Source organism: Pholis gunnellus (assembly GCF_910591455.1).
Source record: "Pholis gunnellus genome assembly, chromosome: 18".
NCBI lineage: Eukaryota > Metazoa > Chordata > Actinopteri > Perciformes > Pholidae > Pholis > Pholis gunnellus.
Genome location: NC_136545.1, coordinates 10385035 through 10400602, shown reverse-complemented (window position 1 = coordinate 10400602; position 15568 = coordinate 10385035). Strand labels below are relative to the sequence as shown.

Here is a 15568-nt window from a genome sequence, read left to right as displayed (position 1 = left end):
TGCTGAAATAAATGAGTTCATGTCACGTGGTCAAAGTTGTTTACCACGTGCTCTGCGTGTCACACACGGACGCCTCTTAAAAGACGCAGCTGGGTAGCTTAGCAGCCAGAGACTGCTGTTTGTGTAGCTAGCAATGCTACTAACAGAACCTAAACTCGGTGCACCACATTCCCCCGCCGGCTCTGCTCTGCTCTGCTGACTTTTCAGACTGGTATTTTTAAATCATACATGACTTTGGCAGACAGCTGACCTCAGGCAGCAGCATTGAGCTTCCTCCAGTACAGCTAGCAGTAGCTAGCTGAAGCCCACAGTGGAGCTAGCCAGTTAGCTAGTTTGCGTAGCAGCGATGGAGTGGCTGGGTAACGGAGCTCCAGTCTACCGCGACGAAGACTTGAGCCGCGACCCAGCTTCAGCAGACAAGGGACTCAGTGGTGTTCATCCTCACCAGCAGGTAATCGGCTCATTGCTAACGGTCCGGTTGTTATGCTACTTGGCATAAGCAGAGGTAACTTAATGGTATTAAAAGCATGCTAACTAGCTAAACCTGTTTGGGGATCAGAGAGGTGAGTTCATGCCAACCTCGGTTGCTTGGCAGTAAGCAACGTATGGGCTCGTGTCTGTTCTTCAACAGTGCGAGATGTATTTGTGTTGCTCTCTTTCTACCTTTCCTGCCACTGTCTTATCAGCTAGCTAGCTAAATTGTCACATGTAGCCAATAACTCCCATGGTGCACAACACCAGTGTCCAGGCTCTATGTTGGAGTGAATTCTGACCTCGTGGAAACCCAGACTTGCGCAATAAATGCGTGATTATAAAGAGAACTGATCACTTGCTGTGTCATCTCTGGTGAGCTGGTTCGAGGCCACAACAAGACATGAAGCAGCAGATCACTTTCACTAGCCCCCCCTCCCCAGGTCCTTGATATACTCTAACTGACAGCTGTGTGTGGTGTCTGCTGTTGACTAGATAAGGCATTTGGCTGTTTTGGTAGCCATGAATAAAATGGATACAAGCCTTTTTATTTTTAGCCCTCTCGCCCCACCCTGTACTAAATACAGCATGGTTGTGGTTAAAAGGCAAGTGGCTTACATTGTTGTGTGTGTGTGATTCAGAATGAGCACCCAGTTTGTAGCTGAGCAACTCTTACTATGGAAAAATATGTATTCAGGAAAAAGGAGGATGGAGATTAAAACTCCAAGTTAAGGCCTTTGCAGGATGTTGTTAAAGTGGCTTCCCCTTCGGTGCTATTGCTTGTTGAATATAAAGTTCACCATCGCAGGATTTCTTGCACATGCTGAACCTGTAAAAGTGTTTTTTGTATTACTTTTCTTGTAGATGTGCACACTTTATTCTATTGTTAAAGCTTAGACCCTTTGTCTCCTTTGCAGAGGAGAGCATCCTCATGTCCTCAGACGGGTCAATGCTTACTTTCCATCCGTCTAGATTTAAACACCAAATTGCTTTTACCATCTGGGACATGAGAACATCTTAGCTTAGCTAATTTGTGAGTTGTACCAAACACTGTGGTAGGCAGAGCGGAAATAATAGTTACCTGCTCTAACTTGTACAAGACACATTGTGTATGTTACGAACCGTTGAGTTGACTAGAGTCCATTGTTGGTATATTACCTTTCTCTCATAATCCTAATCTTTTCCATTCTTCTTCCTTTTACCCCCACACCAGTCGCCGTCATCGCACCTTTGCGATTGCGCCATGGCGTCGCTTTGCCAGAGCCAGCACCGCTGTGTGAAGGCTTCCATCGTCTCCAGCTGGAGGCTGGCAGAGGCCCAGGATCAGCTGTGCTCTCTGGGCGTCCACAGCTCCGAGTCCCTGGAGCAGGAACGTGCTCGGACTCTGGCGTGCCCCACCGAGCTCACGCACACCGAGGAGGAGTGGCGCCGCAAGGAGAGCATGCTGGGATGTCAGGAACCCAGCCGCCGCAGTCCTGTGCTCGGAGCTGTCAGAAGCTGGGACGTTTTTGATAAGGTAAGCAAACGGTGAGCTGTTTATGCATCACAAAGCTGACAGGAAAAACTAAATCATTACTGGAATCTGTACATAAGTCACGATTGTAAGATTTCAAAAGAACAAATATATTACGGTGTAGTCTATTCATATTTTCTTATTACTTGACTTTGTGTACCTACTGTTTACTAACCATTTACCAACAGTTAATCAACGTCTTCTCTCTCTTCCAGAGTATCATCAATGTCCCAAATCAACCTGTAGAAATGGATCAGGACAAGAGCAAGACGTTTCTCCAAAAGTATGACCAAGAGCTCAGGCATTTTGGTACGTTTCTTATCAGAATGGTCCAGCCCTCAGACTAATGGTAAAGAAAAAAGGTTAGGTCTAGTATGTTTGTCGGTGCATAAAATATAATCATTTGGCCGGATTTTTTCTCCAGCTTTACTGAGATATTCACTTTTAATGCGCACACTTCATTTTATGATATAAGTTTTATGCAGGGATTTCATCTCACCACCTAACATAGAAGAAGGCAAGTCACCTTCTGTTTTACAGCCCTTGTCAGTTATAGAATGCATTTAATGTGTTTTATCAGAGTGATCATTACTTTTTGTGTGAACGTTTGTGCCTCCAGCCAGCAAGGCAGTTTGTGCGGCATGTGAGTCGTGCAGAAGAGTCCACGTCACAGTCCGTATGTCTTCAGAAAACATGAACCGATGTGCTTTTGATCCATTTGTCAGGTATGCTGCGGAGATGGGACGACAGTCAACGGTTCCTCGCAGACATGCCTCAGCTCATATGTGATGACACCGCCAACTACTTAATTCTGTGGTGCATGAGACTACAGCAAGAAGGGGTACGTTACCGAAATGATCCGGCTGTATTCACACAATATGAAGCTACCATTGTGCTGTCAGTGCTAACCTCTCTGTAGAAATCTGACAGTTTGAGTAGGTTGCTTCTGAAACTTTGCCACAAATGACACACTGATAAAGTAGCTGAAAACTCACCATATACCACGGCACATACCGCATAGATGCTGGGTGTTAGAATTCATTCATTACATAGAACAAGTGGTTTGAAACATGACTTTAAAATGGTGTATTGTCCTGTAGAAACAAGCGCTGATGGAGCAGGTGGCGCACCAAGCTGTAGTCATGCAGTTCATCCTGGAGATGGCCTCGAACTCTCAGCAGGATCCTCGAGGCTGCTTCAGACAGTTCTTCCACAAAGCCAAAGTAAGACAAAAGCATCTAATTTATGCTGTGACTGTACTGCACCTCCCCGTGTATCTGTCTGTGGCTCTCATCCTGATGCATGCAGAGGGCAGTTTATCCTTAAAATCGTTCCCTTGGTTGCTTTGTAGGAAGGACAAGACGTCTACTTAGAAGTCTTCCACACAGAGCTTGAGGCCTTCAAACACCGAGTGAAAGAATACACAGTCAAGTCTGGAGATGATGCAACCAACAATGTCGAACAACAGAAAACTAGCACAAACTGCAAGCTGGACCCCAAAGAAGCCTTGGACTCTTTACCTCCAGTAAGTGCTCAGTCTGTCTTTTTTGTCACAGGCGGTTGCAGTTACTCCACACAGCTGTCGGGTGGCACCATTGAGCTGTGGTATGTTAGTACACATACGGGTCATCTTTAGTTGGGTGCCGCGTTTTAAAGTGTCAGCACTCATGTTTTATTTGTTATAAAGCATTTAAACAATTTGTTTCACATAAAGTAAATACACAGCAGCTGCCAAAAGTTGATTATACCAGGACCTTGAGTCCATGCTGCTGATGTTATCAGTGACACCAAACGGCCTTGTTGTTGTCTTCCTTCTTTTGACATTCGTGCTTAATTAGCTTAGATTTTGGGGAGCTGCTTCATTTATTTATTACATAGTTGGAAAGATGAATTTACTGTTCCTTATGCATGCATATTTGCCGATGCGTATCCAAACAATAGAACAAATGTCCTCCCCTCTACCATCAGTCGTTGTCTCCTCCCACTAGTCAGCCGCTCAGGTATCACAGAAAATCCCCACTCATCATTATTCTGCATCATTCTGTTTCCTAGATCAGTCAGCGGAGCTTTACTTGCTCCACTATTTTAAAGGGAAAGAGGAAGTTATATGTGACACAATGTGGGCAAAGGTTCACTCTCTGGACCTTTTTTTTAAACTGTCTGTAATAACAGACGTGAAAGACTCCACATGCTTTTCTGCTAAACTTGATCTTTGCCGTTTGAAAGCCTTTTGTCTTCGTTGGCCCTGAATCTTGACTAGCTGCCAAACATCTACTCGGAGAAAAGGGGGGAAAAAAACATCCTCCCCTTCTCCCATAAAGGAAAGATGGCTACCCAGGAATGTGATCAGGCCTGTTGAAAGCGAAGCTTGGCTCTCTCGGTCTTGCTTTTATATATTTTAGTTGTTTTTCTTCTCGTAGCTTTCGTCTCAGTTTAAACTCTGTCTCTGAGGAGTGATTTGGAGGAGAATAAACGCATGAAAAGCTTTTCTTTACAAAGAAAAGTAGATGTTTGAGTCCTCACAGGTTTGTTTTAGTCATAATAAAAAAATCCCTGCACTGGAAAACATGTGAATTCCTGATAAAAATTCTACTTTCAGCTCAGATTAGGGCATTATATGTTGAAGAGGCAGAATGCAGTTACATAACCATCATAATCCTCTAACTAGGCAACAGTAGGTTAATCCCCCAGAGTCTCTCTGCAGCTTCATTTCAAACCTACATTTGATTTATATTTGTGCACGACATGAATGTTTGTTTTCTGATGTTCTTTGGACCCTCCTGTCTCCCCCCCCCCCCCCCCCCCCCCCCCACCAGGTGGCAGAGTATCCTATGAAGCTTTGTTTAGAGGCTGGACTGTGGACAAGCACAGGGAGGTGGACAAAGGATGACGCTACAGAAACGGACGATATACTCATGATGGAGACCACCTAGTGACTGTAGGATCGGCCCGTCCTGCTTTTCCCTCCATCTCCATCGCCTTCCCATTTAGGAACCACCTGAGTTTTAAGCCCTCTTTACGCAGCAGACCAGGCCGAATAACAGCAGTGCGAAGCAGGAAGACAATGAGACACGATCAGGCTTTTTAAACTGTTTGCTGGTGACGAACATTACTCCGTGTTTTCGGTCGCTGAAGTGTCTCTTGACCGCTGAACGGACGTGCTGTGTCACAACCCTGCTTTTACAGATGGAGTTGTTATATCCTTCGAGCTGGTTCATTTTTTTTTTTTTAATTTCTCCTGAAACGGAGACGCATCCTTACTTGGATGCAACACAAAGAATACTACACCAATAAAGTCTTTGGGCAGTTGGGTACCAAATCTAATAGCTGACGCAGGTCAGTGGACGTCCGAGCAGTTTTGTGTTTTTTTTTAGCTGCTTAAAATGAATCGTGAGAAGCACAGCTGACAGATCAGTGGCTTTGTATCCTGTGTGGTGAGTTTGGGTTCAGAACGTTTCATAGACTGGAGGGTCTGCTAAACTGTTCCTGACACTTATCAAGGCAACGTGTCTTTTAAAGTAACATTTGAAGGTAAGCGAACATGTGAACAGGTATTCAGTAACTACTGTATAATAGGACGACGGTGTTCATTCAGCAGGTGTGATCTGTTGATTAATATGATTTCAATCATGAGGGGGAAAAAGAAAGTGATGATGTGGTGTCATGTCTGGAATGAAAGAGAAATCTCTTTATCAGAGTTTCAGGCTCGTCAGTCTCTCGTCAGTTGTCACACAGCCTCACATATTTTGTATTATTTTTTTGCATTGGTTTACTAAAAGCTAGCTGTATGCTAATGAGCAAAGAGCAGTTTGTCTGCGTTAAATGGCGTAATGTCTGAATTTGTACAAATACAGTTCCAGTTGTGGTGACTTAGATTTGTGTTTTCTTCAGCATTTCACTTGTCGAGCTCCAAATGAATTGCAATCTTGGAGGAAAAAAAGGTTAATTTTGGGTCAGATTCACCCCTTACAGCTCTGACTCACAACTGATACGCATGCATTGGGTGGCACACAACCCACAAGTCTCAGGCTCGTCATGAGGAGAGGATACGTCATACAAAATGTGTGGGAGGCTAGTCAGTGAGTTCAGCAGACAGCAGGGCTGCTTCTAAAATGTAGCTTTTGGTGCAAATGCTGCTTGAAGAGTTGATTGTTTCTCTTTGAACACTTTGCAGAATTCAGGTCAGAGCATGTTATAAACTTCAGGAGTTCCTGAAAGACTGCACAAGAGTGGTTTTAGTGGTCGAGGTATTCTGAAAGAGTTTTCCTAGTGATGTCTGGAGAGCAATTAAAGTGCTGAGTCATCAAACTACCTCCTTTTACATCTGCCATTAACATCTTTGTCATTCAGAATTTATCCAGACAAAACACAAATTCACCCAATACACACAAAGCTCATGAAGTCACTGTACAGAAATAATTCAGCCTTTCAGAACAAGTCTGTTGCTTATCAGCATACAGCACAGACAAATAATGAGCTGAAGACACGAGGGCGTGCTTTCTCAGTATGCGAGACAGAATAACGGCTCAGCTTTTATTACGTGATAAAGCAAAGAGGCGTTTCAGAGGGACAAAGTCAACCGTGAGACAATGTTGGCGTTGAGCGTGGTTGTGAATTATCCATATCGATAATGTTATCTGGGTGCAAGAGGCATGGTAATGTAAAGAGGGCACTACGTTTGCTTTTTGTGTGTTTATTATTCATCAGCTGATTTATCCTCATGAGTTATTTTTCAGGCATTCACATGATCAAAGCCTCACGTTGTCGGTGAGGAAGTCGGTGTTGTGTTGGCGAAAGTTCAGGATTCTGGGATCTACACCTGAGAAGGAGCTGAAAGGCGCCGCTATGGAGGGGAGGGGGGTGTAAAGGGCTGAGCCCTCCACAAAGAAATCTTTGATTTATGTTTGTATGCAGAAAGGAACTCTCTGCATCTGAATGTGTCCTGCACTTTATATTTCTCTGCCGAGGTCGAGATGGGAGTGTTTGAAGCACTTGACTTTGTAATTCTTCCTCCTGCCGTGTTTAGATTGAACCACGTTTTTCTTTTTGTTGTGTTCCCTGTCGTCCAGAATTTAAAGCGGGCTTTAGATGAGCTTGTGTTTTCAATTGTAGACATTTAGTTTAACTTTTTGTATGCTATTGTTTGCTGACATTTTTTTGTTATCAAAGTGTTCAAGGGAGCTTTTGCCAGATTTATCAGGCTTCCAATTAACTGTCCCCTTGTTAATAGTCTTCTTTTTTTTTTTTTTTTTTTAACAAGACAGCCAAAATGAGTGTGCAAATCTGCTTGAGCAGTAACATTTCTACTGCGGACCGGGGCGTTGAATATACCATATGATGCATTAAAGTGCAATGCATGTGTCGATGGCTTAAAGCTACTGTGTGATGCATTGTTCTGCAGTGAGCCCTTCGTTTCACTACTCATTATTTCACAGCTTTACGTCTGCACAGCATCATAAATACTGTACACATATTGGTATTGTAAGCAGTGACGCTAAAGCAATCTGCAGTTTTGGTTTGAAATGTACTTCTTTTTGTCCAAAGTGACTAATCCACTATGCAAACTAATTGTATGGCTTAAGGCTGTTGTACTAAACCTGTGGCCAAGTTCCATGGTGTCTGAACGTCCTACATTATTTAAAGACTATCACAAAAGTTGTGAGTGAAGATTGAGAGACTTAAAGTAGGAATTTCAGTCGCTACGCTTTGAGTTTTAGGAAAATGACACACTTCTCGTTCACAGTAGACCTACTGTAAGATTTGTCTTCTCTTGATGACTCAAATATAAAACAAGTGCTGAATGTTTGTGTCTTGATGTCAGCTGCTACAGTTCTTTGTAGACCTGCAGTAATTACTGTAGACAACAGCCTGAAACGTTGTCATCTATAAGTCCTTAAAGGTGAACGCCTCCATTTTAACACAACATCTGTTTACAGGCCCCGGGGTAGCACTGCTGCACATGTGACAAAGGTTTGTTTGTTGATCAATGTATCAAACATTCGTTGGAGCGAGATGCAGAACAGGATCAGGGCTACATGTGCAAAAATATAAGTTTGACTTTAAAGTTTTAATTCATAATTATTTTGACTTTAAACTAGTATTTCACGTGTGGCCCTAATCCTCTTCCGTAGCTAGAGACTAAGAGTTTAAAAATGGAAAAACAATGTGTGGGTTGGAAAGAATCGAGTGTACCAGACCGCTGCAGCTCGGTCCACATCTCTGCTTGGGATTAATGGCTCAAGCCTTCATAAACTAGCAATAACACACCCAGATCTCCAACCAACTGTCTGCTGTCAGGTTGCATTGTTGGTAATGAACATAAGCAGAAAAACAATGCAGAATCGGTGGAGTAGGCGTCTTTTAACTGTCTGTTTTAGGGCCAGATGAGTCAAATGAAATCAGTGACTGTGACGTTACTCAGTCGTGTTATTCTGGTGTACAATAATATACTACATACAGTTACTAGTATCAGAAGTTTATTGTGACTATTATAATAAATACTCATGACACAGTTTTCTATAAAGAGGAGTTGTGCTTTTAAATGTTGTATTCAAGTGTTTAAGATATACAATTCAGTGTAATGTACAATTCAGGAAACATTCTACAGTACATTTAAAAAGGCAAGTTAGCATTTCTGTGGCTTTTAACACGGTGCAACATTCTTAAGACTCGAGTGTAAAAACACAGAACTGGAGAACTTTGTTTGCTGTAATATTGTCGAACAATAAGAAAGCCCTGTACAAACTGTGCTTTAAATGTTTTAAGTTAATACATTTTTTTAAAATCAAGTTTTCAGTTGTCCAGTCACATTAAATGGCACATTTCAGTACACATTTATAGACTTTGTCATAGCAAGGAGCACCTGGTTGAGATGGAAATGTTTATTTCAGAGGCAACGCAATTAAGACTTACGGTGGTTAAAAGAAGCTGTTACACAATGATGGTTTGATTAAAAAAAATATTCAATATAATGAGTGTGGTTTATACATTATTCAATCTGTGGTCCATATTCATGAAAAGTATCTTCTACATTCACTGAGCTACCTGTTACCTTTCAAAAGCAGCAAAAGGGAACCTACAGCTCAATTCCCTTTAGTAATTACACACCGCACAAGAAACGGTCCCAGGTTATGCACACATTTGTGCAATATTGCTTTCAAAGGATTCCTCAGGGCAAAAGGAACGTCTCTTATTGAGCTCAAAATGTCTTATTGCTTGGGCCCATTCTTTCCATTGCCATCGACTAAGAAAATAAATCGTTGCGATTAGAAAACCTAAAAATCAAAACTATCTTGTGAAACACACCTTGATATTCTACTGTTAAACACCTCGATGTTTGATTCAGTGAAGTCTCCTGGCTTTAAGGCACATTGATTAATAAAGAGACCATATTTAAACTCTTACAATTCATATTTAAAAAGATCGCTTGCACACCTTCTGAGAGTTTCCCAAACTAATTTCAGCAACGTTGTGGAACCAATGCAACGGTGGCTTTTTCCTCCAACAACATGTGCAATCTTACTTTCACTCCCTGACATGAGCTTGGTCCTTCCTTCTGAACATTCAGCATATGTTATTACGCTGATGGCTCTCCTCTTGTTTCACAGAAAGTGGCACCTGATTGGACGGGGTGGTTTCTGCCAGTAAACTTGAACCCTCCTCGCCCCAGCCTGTCCAGGCTTTCTATGCAACGTTCTGTTTGACGGGGGAGAGTCTTCTGTGGAGGAAAGCCTCGACGTGCGGCCAGATCTTGTTGGTTTCTGTCCCGGAGAAGATCTCTAGTACGCCTTTACTCCTGGAAGGGCGAAGAAAATCAGATTTGACTATGTGAACTCGTATTCTAACATCACACAGCAACTAGAAACATGATCTATTAACGGTTTCTAATGTGCAGTGTAATGGTAAAAAATATATATCAGTATCATGAAATGGTTTAGAAACATTTTACGGCTTAGAAGAACAGAGTTGGAGACATTTAGCTCTGTGTAAACATGGTTTAGAAACAGACCATATACTGACTGTTACTGTTTTACTTTAGAGGGCCATAAAGACAGACACAGGAAGGTGAGCAAGGGTTCACACTGGGGGTTCTTCCTATTCTGGGGATGTTTAGGGTCACGTAAATGTATCTGGCAATGAGATCAAGGGAAAATGGAAGACTTGATAAGCCAGCGTAAGACATCCTTGGCTTATCTAAAGGCGGAGACTGTTTCTGCTTTAGTATATAGTTTGTGAAGATTTGAACTGATGTTGGAGAATGCTTCCAGCAGACTCTGTGTGAAGAGCTGTGTTGGGGATTCTCCCTCTGGCAAGAGAATAAATGGAACAGGACAACTTTGAATGATTTGGAGACTTGTATTATTTTGATTTGCGAATAACACTCTCTTCTTCCGATTAACACAGAAATATTCTACGACAGCAGAGAACTGTGAACACTAGCTTCAGATATTGTGTTCAGCAAATAAACATGTAACGGCAATCAAAGTAGTTTTTCCTCCCTTCAAGTGAACGCTCGTTCATTTCTATTCCCAGTCTGTGGGCTACTTGCCCGTACTTCTTCGAATGATGAACAGCCTCACAGACGTTGTGGTAAAAATAAGTGGGACACTAGCTAAGCACATCCCTGTGGTTTTGAGGGAACACAGAGTAATGTGTTTTCCTGCCTAATTAGTCCAAATTATGATGCATGTACAAACTGGGTCTCAGGGGCTTGCAAGTCTCGTATTTGTGCTTTCTGTTTTATTTTTCTCTGCTTGGGTTATTGATTCTGGTAAACCTTAATGATAGAAAAATATATTAACATTTGTATATTCATTTAATTAGAAGGAAACGGGTGTTTGCACTTATTAGCTTGTCCTCTTGGAACCTGGTTCTTTAGCAATTATTCAATCATTGCAAGTAACTGTGAGGACTGTGTGGGGAGGACAAGGACAGAGGTCAAGGTGCAGTGGCATTTGCTTGTCTTTTGCTTAAGGCATTAATGAGGAGTACACTTCAGTGAGATATTACGCTGTAATACAGTCAAACATCTGCTCATTTTTCCTCTTTAAGTTCTATGTCGAGGGCTGCCAAATAGGTCACAAGCAATGTCTGAATGTCATCGACTCAGACGAAAGTAGGTGGCGGTATATTTTGATTCGTCTGACCTACCTGTAGTACTCTAGGACGGGCTCTGTCTGGGTTTCATAGGCCTTCAGTCTCTGCGTGACCGTCGCTGGTGTGTCATCGTCCCTCTGGGCCAGAGGCTCCCCCGTCACATCATCGAAACCCTGAAGAAAACACATAAATAAGAGGAAATATATAAATACATGTTTAACAGAAAGAAATGTGAGAAACCTGCTGAGCTAGAGTTGCTTAGATTAAGAAATGCTTGAGGCACGTATGTAAAAAGACATATATCGGGTTGCTTTGTGTTAACAACATTTCAACCCTGTGTGAGATGTCATCTCTATGTTGTCATGGAATACATGGTGACAAACATCAACCAGAATAGCAGCTGGTCATCAGATAATGATCTCAAACAGAAACGGAAGCAGGACATGTGACCCCATCGTATCTTTCATGGCCACATGCTGACCAAACCCACAGGCCTGTTTCACAGCAGACATTTTCACTTGCCGTAGTAGGGAAAGCACAGGTGTTACTAACTACATTAACGACGGCTCTGCTCTATTCAAGTGTCCCAGTAAGTCATGACTGTGAGTCAGCGTGCACAGAACCAGGACCCTGAAACCGAAGCAGCTAAATGGAATTAACCCCTCATCGTCTAAATCACTCTTAGCTCACAGCAAAGTGGATCTTTGTCTTCTATATCATTTATATAAGGATATAAGACTTATATAAGACTAGAAGGAAAGTGTGCAAATATCCCAATACTATCTGCATCCCTTCAAAGTATCAGTCTACCCTTGTGTATATTTCAGCAGATGTTATATGATATGATTATTATGTTATGTTATGAGACATGCAGACACAGTGTCCTCTGTCTTTCTGTTTACTCAGAAAAACTTAAATAGTTTGAGGCATGAATACACCCTGAAGTGCTCCTCAAGGCCTGTGAATGCTCTCTGAGAGCTTATGTAACATCTCTGGAACAAGACGTACCTGATGAAATGTTTTAGGGAGAGGTGACAGCTGCTTAAAGAACTAGAAGAAAGAAGAAATACTGGTATTCTTTAAACCCTTGACCTTCATTCCACCTCTTTTTACGTCTGCTTCTGTCGCCTTGTTCTCTCTCAAACAGGACTGTGAGGAGTAGACCGAAGCCAATGATTAACTATCAATGTGTAACTCCTCCAGACAAATCTAGCAGGAACGTGCTGCAGATCACTGCCACGGCGAGAACACGTGACCACAAGCACGTCGGCTGTGAATCATCCAGCCGTTACACAGAAACTGGTACTTTATCAACCGTAACTCTGCATATATGTTCTATGTGTATATATTCTATAGGCATGATACATCATCAATTGAGCCAATCACGGCAGGATAATAGCTCAATTTGCTATTTTGAAATATATGTAAAAAGAAATGCTGGGAAGTTGAAAACAATATGTAAAAGGATATAATGTCTGTGAGAAAAAAAAAAGAACTTGGTAATGTCAGATACCGTAGTTTGCATAAAGTAATTGGCTACAACCGAGAGCTCTGTTTGTAGTCATGGAAACTGGATGCAACGTGCACAAAAATGATGCTGATCAAAATAACTTCAATAACACTGTTTTGCCTGAGAGACATCTTCACAGAACAGTCAGAAAGCTGAGATCCAACAGCATGCGTAATTAGGAATTGCTACTGACTGTGCAGCTTCTGTACTGACATTACGATAGTTAAAGAAGTAAAAGGTGAGAGATGGCGTATTTACAGGGACTTTAGGGGGGTTGAAATCTATGTTGTAGACTCTGCCGCTGGGAAGGTGAGTCCAGCGGGAGGAGAGCCTCTGTTTGATGGTCTGGAAAGGTACGTTGAGGTTAATGACTGTGTCCACGCTGTAGGCGTCATCCAGAGCTTCCGACTGGGATACTGTGCGAGGGAAACCTGGCAGAGATGGACACAGTGAAGCAAGGCAAAGGTTAGAAGGATGTGATAGATAACTATACCGAAATTTGACTTTAAAATATCATTGAGAGATCTATGAAGTACAATACAATAACACAGTTTTATTATCAATCGTTTCCCAGCAGATATGAGCGAGCCTATACCGTCAATCAGCCAGCTGCTCTGGTCCATCGCTCTCAGGTCACTCAGGATGAGACGAGACATGACGTCATCGGGTACCAGCTGACCCTGATCAATACAGGACTTCATCAACAGACCGAGATCTGACACACACACACAGGAAAAACAGAGATAGAGAGAGGAGATGCTGTCCGTTACAAAACTCTTTGTCTTTTTTCTCACAGCAATGCTACTTACACCCCAGTATCGAATAATAACTCTTACCTCTTGCCGAAAGCATTTATTGAAATTAATTTCCTCCAGAAAATAAAAGGTTTGTATGAACTTAGCTGCTTCAACTCTGGCAGTGTTTGCAGTGGATCCCTCATTTTAAACACATTCTGTGTTGTAAAGCGTTTAACGCCACAGAACTGTAGTTTACATGGAAAAAAAAAATACAAACATATAATATGTCATGCTGGATGACAGAAATATGCATAAAATGGTGCACAAAACAGTTTTGTCATCTTGGGTTTGAATATCTAACTATAATCGTCATACAATCAAGCTGCACATGCTGCACAAGCAAACATTTTCCCTGCTACTTAATGGAAAATGTAACAGGATAATAGAGATTAAGGGATAAGTCCAGCTGGAGAAATGAATTCCCTGCAGCCTTGCAGAAATGACAAGAATGTGCTAATATACTGCTGTGATGTAACCATCATAAAGAGCAAAGGATACAACATAAAATACATGCAGCTAATAACTAGAATTGAACAAGGAAATGCATGATTACAGTAATGACTGTTATTCTGAGTTGTGTATGTGACAAACACAGACTACTGAAAGTGTTGCTGTTTTCTTTGTGTGTTCAGCAACTGTGATAAATGAAGACGGCCCACCACCATGCTGTGAGCCTGCACACTGAACCCAGCAGGTGTTTAGAAAGCAAAAGGCATTGTTGCATTGCTGCTACCAGTTCATCAAGGCAAATACTCGCAAAGTAAGGAGGACTGTGCTACTGATAACATTGTGACAAGTGTTAATTTTGCAGTGCACACACCCGAACAGGCATTTCTAATGCTGTGAGGAAGGTTAGTCAGGCGCCCTCGGGAAGTGGAAGGTCACTGGTTCAGTTCCAAAGGACTGTTTTGAAAGATTTGAGCGGGGGAAGTCAATAAGGAGAACTGCTTTGACTGCCAACTGCAGCGGTGGAGCTGCTCAGCTGATACGATACCAGCGGAGGAGCTTGAAAATGTCTGCATGTGCAGGACAGCCGTGATGAGGGGGAAAAAGCGGGGACTCCAAACCCCACTCTAACCTTGCCTCGCTGCTTCGATCCTCAGCTGTAAAAACAAACCTCTTCATCTGTAATCCCTCCTCTCACGGAGCAAAGGTGCAGCCTTCCTTATCTTTACGCCTCTCGTTATCTTCATCCAAGGTGATATTGAGGAGCTCAGGTAATGTGTCGGCCGGGTGAAGTGTTTCCAGTATACACATGAAACAACACCCTGCGTAACCCTGCAAGTCAGTTTGACCTTGCATAACGAGAATACAGATACTCAGATTCAAAGTCACAGCAAGGCAATAAATCACACTGGAAAATGAACAGTGCTCTTCTCACAACAGACTAGGGAATACAAATTAGTTTATCTTGCAGACTACATGTATGTCTTGTTTAAGTGTAATAATCTGGTTATGTTTTGATTTGAGCATGATCATAAATTGAGTAAATTGTTTAACAATGTATCCTGAAGACAATGACGTTTCTGAAATGCATTTTTGTTCAGGGGGTAACATCTGAAGTTGCAGTATTGTGTTTAAAATCACATCGACACTGGTATATGTTTGAGATAGGACACTATCTTACCGGTTTGAGCATTAACGTTGGCTCTCAAAATGTCCCCACTAGAAACGTGTTTCAGTCCAAAAGTTTTGACTATGCGTGCAGACACTGTTCCCTTCCCCGACCCGGGAGGTCCCATGATGACAGCGCGAAAAATCCGTTGAAGAACCATCTCTGGACGAGTATTTGTTCAAACTGAGAATAGAGAGTATCCTTCCCATGAAACCTCTCTGGATGCTCTGCAGAGACTGGAACGGAGACGAGTTTTCCAAGTGCGCAACCGAAAGTGGGCGCGACTTTCGCAGCCTTGGCTGAATTATTTCCTTGCAGAAACACAAGGAAGAGGAGGAGGAGGAGGAAGAAAACGAGAAATGTGTCCAGTTCCGTGGCAGCGGCGACGCACACCGATGAGAGCTTCTTTATCAGGCGTGTTGACAAACTTCCTCAACAATGCCACTGTTCACGGTGCACCGAAGGTGTAACCTATTCATTGTAGGTCCGAGCAATAACACGGTTATGTAATCAATCTACAGAGGAGGGGGAAAGCTTGCTGGCAAGGTTGCGGTGATTAATCCCTT

General features: G+C 42.4%; 2 protein-coding genes across 2 annotated transcripts; one reads left to right on the top strand and one right to left on the bottom strand.

Annotated features, from left to right (window-relative positions):
* The first annotated feature begins 134 nt into the window (after positions 1-134).
* On the top strand, positions 135-7882 carry cdc37l1 (cell division cycle 37-like 1). Its single transcript, XM_079178922.1, has 7 exons — positions 135-451; positions 1685-1987; positions 2200-2293; positions 2710-2825; positions 3085-3207; positions 3336-3509; positions 4801-7882. The coding sequence occupies exons 1-7, from the start codon at positions 347-349 to the stop codon at positions 4915-4917; spliced, it is 1032 nt and encodes a 343-aa protein (XP_079035048.1). The 5' UTR covers positions 135-346; the 3' UTR covers positions 4918-7882.
* A 192-nt stretch (positions 7883-8074) lies between these two features.
* Positions 8075-15424, bottom strand: ak3 (adenylate kinase 3). The gene is made up of 5 exons (XM_079178923.1): positions 15015-15424; positions 13186-13305; positions 12849-13021; positions 11135-11253; positions 8075-9779 (listed from the first exon to the last, which is right to left on the bottom strand). The coding sequence occupies exons 1-5, from the start codon at positions 15160-15162 to the stop codon at positions 9668-9670; spliced, it is 672 nt and encodes a 223-aa protein (XP_079035049.1). The 5' UTR covers positions 15163-15424; the 3' UTR covers positions 8075-9667.
* Between the last annotated feature and the right edge of the window lie 144 nt (positions 15425-15568).

What these genes read in the sequence shown, in the direction of transcription:
- ak3 (XM_079178923.1), bottom strand. Translation starts at nt 15,162, where the DNA reads ATGGTTCTTCAACGGATTTTTCGCGCTGTCATCATGGGACCTCCCGGG. An exon ending in TCAACCCCCCTAAAGTCCCT is followed by an intron (nt 11,254 to 12,848) that starts GTAAATACGCCA and finishes TGTTTTCTTCAG; the next exon opens with GGTTTCGATGATGTGACGGG. An exon ending in CCCGTCCTAGAGTACTACAG is followed by an intron (nt 9,780 to 11,134) that starts GTAGGTCAGACG and finishes TCGCCCTTCCAG; the next exon opens with GAGTAAAGGCGTACTAGAGA.
- cdc37l1 (XM_079178922.1), top strand. Translation starts at nt 347, where the DNA reads ATGGAGTGGCTGGGTAACGGAGCTCCAGTCTACCGCGACGAAGACTTG. An exon ending in TGAGACTACAGCAAGAAGGG is followed by an intron (nt 2,826 to 3,084) that starts GTACGTTACCGA and finishes ATTGTCCTGTAG; the next exon opens with AAACAAGCGCTGATGGAGCA. An exon ending in AGTTCTTCCACAAAGCCAAA is followed by an intron (nt 3,208 to 3,335) that starts GTAAGACAAAAG and finishes GTTGCTTTGTAG; the next exon opens with GAAGGACAAGACGTCTACTT.